The 11170-nt window shown below is 40.4% G+C and overlaps 1 protein-coding gene across 4 annotated transcripts in view; it reads right to left on the bottom strand.

Annotated features, from left to right (window-relative positions):
- Nucleotides 1–2111: 2111 nt before the first annotated feature.
- The window catches only part of PPP2R5E (protein phosphatase 2 regulatory subunit B'epsilon), a 133959-nt gene continuing 124900 nt past the window's right edge, over nt 2112–11170 (bottom strand). For all 4 annotated transcript variants that reach the window (XM_040332347.1, XM_040332344.1, XM_040332345.1 and 1 more), the window contains exon 14: nt 2112–4141. In XM_040332347.1, coding sequence (XP_040188281.1) covers nt 4042–4141 — 100 coding nt within the window. In that variant the 3' untranslated portion in view covers nt 2112–4041. The remainder of the gene's footprint in view (nt 4142–11170) is intronic.

Raw genomic sequence — 11170 nt, 5'->3', positions numbered from 1 at the left:
ATCAAAAACTAATTTCATTCACAATAGTAAACATATCAAACGTTTAAACTTAGAAAATGCACCATTTAAACGATAAATAAGGCAATTTTGAAATCAATGACAGCAACTCATCTCAAAAAAGTTGGGACAGAGCCATTTACCACAGCTTTCCTTCTTCTTTAACAACACTATATAAACATCTGGGAACTGAGGAGACCCGTTGCTGGAATTTTTAGAGAGTAATTCTTGTCTGATAAAGGATGCTTTAATGCTCAAGAGTTCTGGAGTTTCTTTGTTAAGGAAAGTTAAGCCCACGGACTCTTACTACAAAAGTCATGTTCTTGTCATAGACCCAGTGTGCGGTTTACCATTATCCTGATGAAATATGCAAGGACTTCCCAGAAAAAAAAAAAGACATTGTCTGGATGGGAACATATGCAGCTCTATAACCTGGATATATCTTTCCCCATCGATGGCAGCTTGGACATCTGGAAAAGCGCAAATTTCATAAACACCAATGCCCCAAACCATCAGAAATGTAAGCTTATAAACGGACTTCTGATGAAAAGCCAGAAGGTCCGTCTCCTGTTTAGTCCGATGGGTGCGGCACCAATGATTGCCAAAATGAATGTCAAATTTTGATTAGTCTGATCACAGAACAATTTTCCATTTTACAACAGACTATTTTGAATGAGCTTTGGCCCAGAAAAGTCGGCAGTTTTTCTGGATCATGATCAAATACGGCTTCTTTGCATGATAGAGCGTTAATTTGCATTTTTGGATGACGCAGCAAATTGTGTTTACAGACAGTGATTTTTGGAAGTATTCCTCAGCCCATGCAGTAATGTCCATCACAGAATCATGCCCATTTTGAACGCAGTGCTGTCTGAGAACCCAAAGATCACAGGCATCCAATACTGCATTTCAGCCTTCTCCAGATTCTCAGAAACTTTTGATATTATGTATTGTAGATGAAAAATGTAAAGTCTTTGAAATTTTACATTGTCTAACAATTTTATAATGATGTTCCTCAATGTTAGATGCAGCTTTTCACAGATTGGTGAAACTCAGTCCAGCTATACTTCGACTCTTTAAGATGCCTTCTTTTTTTATCATATTGCTGAGCATTTACCAAAAAAACAGAATTAGTTGCAAAAGGTTCCTCCAGTTTTTCCTTGCTAGAACCACTTTGCCAGCTTTTTGTTGCTGTATCCCAACTTTTTTGAGACACATTGCTGCCCTTAATTTCAAAACTATCTTATTTGTTTCTTATAATGGTTCAAATTCTCAGTTTAAACATTTGATAGGTTTTCTATTTTCTATTGTTAATAAAATATGGGTTTATGAGATTTGCAAATCATTGCATTTTGTTTTCATGTATCTTTTACACAGCGTCCCAACTTTTTGGGAATTGCAGTTATAAAATGAATAGACATCAGTGGAGGTAGTTTACGCAACTGTATTGCTGTGTGCTTCTTTAAAAAAACTGAGTAATCACCAGTATGACTTTGCTAAAGCAATATGCATAGTATACAAGTATTATGGGGTTTTCAGCATGGAAATGAGGAAACAACTTTTTTGGGGGGGAAAAAAAGCACCATGAAAAGGGAAACAAAAAAAGTGCTACAAAATATGTACAAGAGCACCTGAAAACCAAATTATATATAGTTTGAACCACAGGCCTTAAAGTGTATTTCCAGACAATTTTTTTTTTCTAAGCTTTCAATAGCTTGGTGAAGGATTAGAAGCTTTGTTGAGATATCCCCCCCACTTACTGTACAGAAGACAACATTTTGTCTGATATTGGAATTTTTCCCTCACTTGTATAGTAAAACTGTTGTCATTGGGACAGCTAGAGCGAAAGCCTCTAGAACGAAGCTCCAAACAGCAGTAAATCCCAACAAGGGTACCAATCTTTCCCCTCTCTATTGAAAAAAAAAAAGAGACAAAATATTCAGAGATACACCAGTTCTTTGGAGGAAAAAAAAAAAAACTTTCATTGTCCATCATATCATAGATCCTATAGACAGTAAAAAAACGAAATTGACCGTTAGTGGTCAACTTATATACATCTAGTGCAATGCACATAGTCAGTCAGCCCTCAGTTTGAAACAACTTGGTCACAATGCACCTTTGATATAAAAGCATTTTAAACTTTATTAATACTCAGGACAATAGGAATTTCCAGATTTTTTTTTTTCTCAGTAGCATTTGTAGAACCACTTTTCGATGGTAAATACAGTAGTTGAGAACAAGCATCCGGTTGAAAATGCAAACACATGTTGCTGAAAAAAAACCTTTTCCCAGTGGGGCTGGCACTGTGAGATCGAGAGTCCACAAAAACACAGCAAAATGATCCCAAACCTCCCCTTCTGAGGTCACATCCTCTTTTGCTGGAACACTTTATATAAATACAGACTCACTATAAAATAAGGCAATGACTTCCAAACTTCTTGAAAAGGCTTTCTTAACGTTTTGCTTCTGGACACAAATCAGAACCACTTCGACAATCTTGTCCTGTTGCGTACGCTTTAGTGTTTTTCTTTTCTTTTATTTAAAAAAAAAAAATGGTCCAATAAAATTTGTAGGATATTAATGGCTAAAAATATAGGTATCTAAAACAGCCCTGTGGTTTTCTGCAATGGTGTAGCAGGTAGAATTAATACTGGTTTAATTTTACATGGTTGACAGCGTATTTTGGATATACAGAGAATACAAGCTTAACTTTCAACAAACATTGCTCAACGAACACCCTGTCCTACTGTAGTCTCTTGGGTCTCGTGCTTGACAGCTTCTTGTTACTGTGTCACCAAGCCACCTAAGTGCTCTTGTGTATAGAGCCCTCTGACGCAGTTATGTAAAAGCAATAGTCCTAGAAATGACTGATCTTTTGTGGCAGGCGTGGATGTCGTTGAAATGAGATCATGCGCCATGCATACTTCCAATCCTGTATATTTAGGTGCATCTAGCTCTTCCTTGGCTGTCCATAGGAAAGAGGACCTATTTTCACCTTCAGTGGACTTCATATGAAGAAAGATCTGTCACATTTACAACCTCTTACCTTATATCAGTGGTAGATAAACATATCTTAGTCCAAGGAAGATCATATAAATCTGGAGCAGTATGACCAGATATCAAGTGAAAGATATTTATTTGCAGGTAACTTTTCTGAAATCACTGACTGTATACAGTCCACAGGAGTTCCTATAAATACTTGCAGGCACAGCAGTCCTCCCGGTATTTGCCAGAAGGCCAGTAAAGGCCTGTTTGTCAAAAATAACTTTTTTCCCCGTGCATTTCACCTGAGTACTAAACACGGGCAACATTCAAACAGCTCCAGGCACAGCGACAAGAAGTGTGTGAAAAACACGAGCCCATACCCAGTTTCCAAATAGAAATTAAGCACCAGAGCTAAACTGGTATCTTTGCAAAAAAATATATATGTATATATAACACACACACACACGCCAGTACACAAAACCGTTACAGGGAACAGTTCTGTTAAGGACATTCAGCTCTTGAAAATGTGCAAAGGAGGGGGAAAAATGAATTACAAAGAGGGAAGGGAAAAAGTTATCCAGAGAAGGAGGATGTTCCGCAAACTTAGAATTCATATGTATATATTTATATATATATCATTTTTTTTTTCTTTTTTGTCTTTAACTATATAAATAGATTTAAACAGTTTAGCAGAAAGAGAAGCTAAATTTAATCAGGGTGCCTGAATCTGAAACACTGCAACGCTCTGTCTGCCACAGATAAATATCAAGTGCCTGACAATGGGAATTTTGACACTGTAAAATTTCATCAAGAGATCCGAGAGGATGTAAAAGAAACAATGATTATGTTTGCAAAGTTCTGAGAAGTTCATCTAGTGTCCAAACTTTGGATTAAAGTCCATATATTTTTTTTCTTTCTTTACTTAGACAGTTATATACAGTGCTGTTGTAATAATGAAACGAATGTTATCTACTGTAAAGTTGCACGATACAGAAAACTGCTGCTCCATCTTCTACTACATACATGTGACTCCACAGGATAAAGTTGCAGGATCTTCCTTTGTTAAGTTGGGATAATACCATCGCTCCTAAGACCTCTCTTCAGTTCAAGGTCCTCTAGCTTTTTCCAGAGTTCTTCACGTTCCTTTTCTTTTTTCTTCTCACTGGCAAACAAAGAAAATTAACATATTTAATTATCACTTCCAGCCAACTTGCAATTATATACTGCATTTAGAGTTGGTATAAATCAGTGGACATCAACCCTGTTCTCAGGGCCCACTAACAGGCCAGGTTTTATGTATTACCTTGGGGAGATGCAGACTAGAATACTGCAATCACTGAGCAGCAAATGAGATCACCTGGAAAGCATTTCAGTTATCTTTCAAACCTGGCCCGTTAGTGGGCCCTAAGTACAGGGTGGATGACCACTGGTATAAATGATCAAATCCTGCCACCAATTCAACTGTTATGTGAGGATCGGACAACTGAGGTCTACCTGAGAAGAAGAGGCGATAATGGTCACCTCCATATTCTGAGGCACTTTTTGTTACAAACTTACATACCAGTAATTAGTTTAAAAAAAAAAGTATACAAAAAAAGTATAAATATATATACATACATACATACATACATACATACATACATACATACATACATACATACACACACACACACACACACACACACATATTGAAAAGTGGTCCAAGAAGAGGCAAAAGTACAGCATTAATAGTACAATTAAACTGTACCAAGATTGGTTAAAAAAAAGTGTGCAAACATCAAAAAGAGCTGTTAATTCAAAGTACTCATAAAAGATCAAGCTGTGGTGGGTGGGCGAGTCCCCGATGACGTCTTATGACGTTGAAACGCATTGGACGGAGCCACGTGTGACATCACATACCGGAAAGGACAGTAAACATCTTGATGGTTTGAAACACCATATTGAAATGCTGGGCTCTTTTCATTCATTTCATGCAATACCTTAAAGGGGTTGTAAAGGCAAGAAAAAAATCCCCTAAATAGCTTCCTTTACTTTAGTGGAGTCCTCTTTCACTTCCCTCATCCTTCGATTTTGCTTTTAAAATGTCCTAATTTCTTCTAAGAAATCCTCACTTCCTGTTTACTCACCACTGCTTGATCTTTTATGAGGACTATGAATGAACTTTTGAGCTCTTTTTTAAGTTTGCACACTTTGTACCCACCTTGCTGCAGTTTAATCGCACTATTTATGTTCATGGAAAATAGCGCTGCACTTTCACCTTTTTATATTAATTTTTATTTGCTACCTGGAAATTGTGCTAGCTACTTATACGTTATAGATTGCACCCTAGCGTGAGACCTATATTTTTTGCTTTTTTTTTTAAAGTATAACATTGTCCTACATCAAGTTAATGTACCTTCCTGCATGTGCTGGTAAATAAACAAATAGTAACAGCCTAAAATTGGTGGACTTGGCACAGCACATCTACTGTCAAGTCAGCTTAACCCATGCATCATTACTCTGCATGGTACAGATCACGCACTATGTTCTGCCATATGCAGCTCTCATGTTTCTCAGATGAGAAGAATGAACCTCATTTAATGAAATTCTGAAAAACAGTCCTTTGGCCAACCGCAACCACATACTCCTGGATTTCACTGTTGAGCTGCAGAATTAGATGGTGAAGGAAATGGTTGGCCAAAGAAAAAAAATACAATACTTCTTCCTTTACATTGTTACAATAATGATGCATAATTGGCTTCTAAATACAAAGTCTTATAACAAAAGAATGGTCATGTAAAAGCCCAAATCCAACTAAACCTGGTTTGGACAAAGTGAGGAATGAACAGAACTCCTGGCACAGGTTTTCTGTGGTCTGAGAGGCCATAGAAGAGATTTCCCCTCACTACTTGTCAGGACAGGAAGTGGTGGGAAATCTTTCCCATTGCACACAGACTGAAAAAAAAGAAAACAAGTTTGTTCAGCAAAATGGGTAAGGGTTAGATTACTGTATGGGTCCATCTGGCCCACATAGATTCATCTGTTTTGTCCTGCTACAACAGGAAGTAAGGTGAAATCCCTCCAACAGGGTCGAGGACAGCAACAACATTGACATAGTACGCTTATATAAAAAAATATAAAAAAAATTTGGCTAGAGTTCAACTTTAAGTAGAAGCTTTGAATAGACTAGGAAAGATTAGAACTTCTATCATAGGGACTTCCCCTGTTCCTCTGACCATGGAAATTCATTATTTAACATGGTAAGCAAACATTAGGTAGAACGGTGAAAGAATGCTTAGAGCTCTTGTCCTCTGTATCCAAGGTTCTAAGGTTGCCCCCCCCCCCTTTTTTGACCCTACATCAATTGTGTGGGATTCTTTCAAATTTACCTGCTCTCCCTTTTCCCTGAAACCAAAAACATACTGGCAAGTGATCTGGCATCAAGCTACGTTGGTTTGAGTGTCATGGTCAACCCCAAATCTGTGTTGAGAAACCAGAGGACCGATCTGGCTGTCTAGGTCTGTCTACATGAAAAAAAAAGCAATCTGCAGGCATTGCAAACCTGTTGCGGATGGGACATAGGTAGGTCATAATACTACTCATACAAGGAAACATATATGATGTCACCCCTCTTTAAAAGGTTGCAGAGGTTGGATTTGTGCTTCCTAACACTAGCATGAGTAAACAGTTTGATGATCATGCAGCCAGATAGGTTGTCCTCTAAGGACAGCAAAGCAGCACTGAACGCATGAAAACCAGACACTGATATGTTATGCAGTTGATGGGGTTTAAGGCAACCAATAACCCCATCACTAACGCATAGGAAGCAAGAACGTTTTTCTAAAACAGTACTGACTAACTGGGGGAACAGCCACCCACTAAAAAGTAAGGATATAAATAATGAACCACAAGAAGGAAGAAACAAAAAACGGTCTTCCTTTAAATGTTGCCACCATCCCAAAATCGTAGGAAAAAAACCTAAAAGGGCATAAGTACCCCCCGGTACATCGGGACTTTAACCACTTCCCTACCGGCCCATAGTAAAATGACGTCCACAAAGAACCTCTGCCGTTCTGAGTGGACGTCATATGACGTCCTGGGCTTTGTGGGGGGATATCTGAATGATGCCTGCAGCTAGAGGCATCATTCAGATATCCTTCTAAACTGCCGGCGATTCTGCACAACGTAAAAACGATCATAGCGGCGGCTCCGCCGCTAGATCGTTCTTACAGGCGGCGGGAGGGGACATCCCCCCCCTCCCGCCGCCATCCGGTGCTTCTCCGGGCTCTCCCGTGCCATCGGGGGCCCGGAGAACGAATCGTCCGGCGCGCGCAGGAAGCATAGAGATGACTGGTGACCAGATGGTCACCAGTCATCTCTATGACCGTCGGAGGACCCGGGCGCGATGTGATGACGTCACGCCCGGGTCCCCGTAAGTAAACAAAGCCGCGATTGCGGCTGCTAAGCAACAGCAAGCAAGAGATCGGTGAATTTTTTTTCACCGATTTCATGCTTTCCAGCCTGGAGGAGAGATGTGGGGTCTTATTGACCCCGCATCTCTCCATAAAGAGTACCTGTCACACACATTCCTATTACAAGGGATGTTTACATTCCTTGTAATAGGAATAAAAGTGATCAAAAAAAAAAAAAATTTAAAAAAAAAGTGTAAAAAAAGAAATAAATATATAAAAAAAAAAAAAGAAATACAATTTATTTTTTTAACGCCCCTGTCCCTGGTAGCTTGCGCGCAGAAGCGAACGCACACGCAAGTCCCGCCGACATATGTAAACGCCGTTTAAACCACACATGTGAGGTATCGCCGCGTGCGTTAGAGTGCCAGCAACAATTCTAGCACTAGATCTCCTCTGTAAATCTAAACTGGTAACCTGTAAAAATTTTCAAATCGTTGCCTATGGAGATTTTTAAGTACCGAAGTTTGGCGCCATTCCATGAGTGTGCGCAATTTTAAAGCGTGACATGTTAGGTATCTATTTACTCGGTGTAACATCATCTTTCCTATTTTACAAAAAAATTGGTGCTAACTTTACTGTTTTTTAATTTTTTTAATTCATGAAACAATTTTTTTCCAAAAAAAAGGCGTTTGAAAAATTATTGCGCAAATACCGTGCAAGATAAAAGGTTTCAATGACCGTCGTTTTATTCCCTAGGGTGTCTGCTAAAAAAACATATATAATGTTTGGGGGTTCTGCGTAATTTTCTAGCAAAAAAATTATGATTTGTACATGTAGGAGAGAAGTGCCAGAATAGGCCTGGTATGGATGGGTGTATAACTGCCCGGTATGGAAGAGGTTAAGGGCAAACAGAAAAAAACAAACATTATTACATACTTTAGTTTTTTTCTGTTTTCCCTTAAAATCCCGATGTACCCGGGGGGGGGGGGGGGGGGGGGGGGGGGGGGGGTACTTATGCCTCATTACAAAATAAGGGTCACACAGTTATGTTTGAGGGTTTCCATTTATTCCCACAATAGAAAAACAAATATCACTAGGAAAAACCTCTTTGAAGGTAATATATAGTGACTCTTGGCAGTCCTGAGGATATCCAGGCTTGTAATTACCTCTCCTACTGATATTAGAAGGAGTGGGGGAGCAGTATCATGATGGAGTAGCTGCTGAGAGCAACTATGCTCTGCACAGCAGCCAACTACACAGGAAAAGTAATTTACTCCAACTACACAGGAAAAGTAATTACTGCTGGAATATTTGGCTAAAAAAGGTACCAAAAAAAAAAAAAAAGGTACCAAAATTGTGAACGATTTAGGATGTTGTGTTTTTCCTGGACAAAGGAAAGACAAGACGAGGACAGGAACCAGACGCTAGTATTGCCAGTAGGCTCCCTGCATCTGATCTTTTCCTCTACAGATATAACAATCCTTATTCCACAGTCTCTCTGTGGAAGGGGCTAATGTGGTAGAGGAGCAGGTGTTTGCTTCTTCATGTTAGATCTATGTGCTGATGACTGGTGGAGAAATAATCAATAAGCAGCAGGAGAAGTGCAGAAAGCCCGAAATCCACAGAAATAAGAAGCAGGGAGATCTGTGCACTGCAGGTATTCAGGTACAGCTTCCCCTCTAGCAATCCTTAGGAAAAATGTGAGAAGTAAGAATAACCCCAAATAAGAATAACCCCAAATCTCACTAGATTAGAAGCCAGAGGCAGCAGTGTCCTTGATGAGCTCACATTACAGATACAGAATATAGCTATCAGGATACAGAATAGGCGCCTAGACACAGTTACATGTCAGGATGTGTTCTGCTATTCTGCTTAGATACAGTTAACATTTCTAGATGTACCCTATAGGATGGCAAGTCTGAATTCAGGTCCATTTTAGGTTGCTACTGAGAGAACACAAATGCTACACAAAGTGTATTCATGTCATTTGTCGGCCTCAGAAAAATGTTGTGAGAAGGAGCAGTGAAGTACAACCACTGTGTAGCACTGCAAAGTAGAATTACAACCTGCATGTATCACAAGCAAATAGAGGTGCCACATGTATAAACAATACAAACATTATAGTTACACACAAGATTTTGAAAACACATACATTGATAAAATTTACAACCTGATCTAAACAATTTTTTTTAAAGTGGGATTTTTGATTTACCTGCAAAGTCAAATTTAGCACACAGTACAGGACACAGGCAGATTCAGAGAGGACTATATGCAGGTACCTTAAAGCAGAGCTCCACCCTAAAGTGGAACTCCCGCTGATCGGAACCCTGCCCCCTCCGGTGTAAAATTTGACACATTTCAGTGGGGAGGGGGGTGTTTGCAGGTATTTGCACCCACTTCCGACCACACAGTCTCGGGCAGACTGCGGGCATTACGTCACCTCCCGTCGCCCCCCCCCCTCCCCTTGTGTTCAGTACACAGCGGAAGCCAATCGGTAAGCGTAGCGCGACTCGCGCATGCGCCATAGGGAACCGGGCAGTGAAGCCGGAGCGCTTCACTTCCTGGTTCCCTCACGGAGGATGGCAGGGGGAGCAGCAGAGTGACGAGCGATCGCTTGTCCTCTGCTGCGGACGGCGCTGGACTCCAGGACAGGCAAGTTTCCTAATATTAAAATTCAGCAGCTGCAGCATTTGTAGCTGCTGGCTTTTAATTTTTTTTTATCAGCGCACATCCGCTTTAAGGTGACTGGAAAAAGGCAAAAAAAAAAAAGGGGGGGGGGGGGGGTTGCTGTCCTGTACTCCAAGAAATCATTTTTACTGGTTAGTAGAAATCCCATTTTCTTGTTCATACAGTGCAAGACAGGGAAAACCAGAGACTACTAGGACGTCCCAAAGAAATACCAAGAAATACCAATGTGGGGAGGGTAAAACAGCAACAGAGTCAAACAATGGATCCCCAACAGCCACCAAAAAAGGATTCAGACTCAAATCAAACAGAAACCTGTAGCATCTTGCGGCCTAAGGCTGCATCAGCCAAGGTCTGAGCATCCACCCAGCAAAAGCGTGAACTGAAGCCCAGGTGGCACAATTACAGTTTCAACAAAGACGCTTGATGTTAAAAAGTTCAGAATGGACTCAATGGATCTGGTAGAATGGGAGGAAACTTATCTTTTGCTGAATAGGTGTGAACCACAACCTGATGAACCGGAAAACCTCATAGCAGAGGTGATAGTGCTGAGAAAAAACACCCTGTGAACAAGGTCAGCCAAGAATATATCCCTAATGGATTTAAAGGAAGGAGCCAGTAGTTACATATGCAAGATCCACTGTGCCATCGGAGAGAGAGTTTAGGGGGAACCAAATGAGGCACCCCCTGCACAAAAGCCTTCACCGGGAGTGCAATGACAACAGAGTGAAAAGAAAAAAAAAAAAAAAAAAAAAAAAGGGCACATTCCATGGAGTGCTAGCAGAAAAAAAAACGAACATTTCGTCGTTCACACCAGATACCAGGTGCGGTAGCAAACTAAGAAGTTGATTGATAGGAACTCAGGTAAACTGCAGTTGACCGTATTCCTGAGCACACCTCCTCAGCCTGACAGGTAAGCATTTATTACGATCACCATCCAATTGAACAGGCAAAAGGACTTCCCTGAGTGTTTGACCTCCGCATGATCCATCCAGAGAGGGTTTGCTTGTCCCACACAGTCAGAATGCTGTGATGTAGCAGCCTGGAGTGAATCTGAACATGTGGCACAGCCCCAAAAGGAGTCAAACATCATACCCAGGACTCTCACGCAAAAC

Source organism: Rana temporaria, chromosome 13, assembly GCF_905171775.1.
Source record: "Rana temporaria chromosome 13, aRanTem1.1, whole genome shotgun sequence".
NCBI classification, from domain to species: Eukaryota; Metazoa; Chordata; class Amphibia; order Anura; family Ranidae; genus Rana; species Rana temporaria.
Note: the sequence above shows the minus strand (reverse complement) of the source record. Positions and strands in the feature narration are given on the sequence as shown.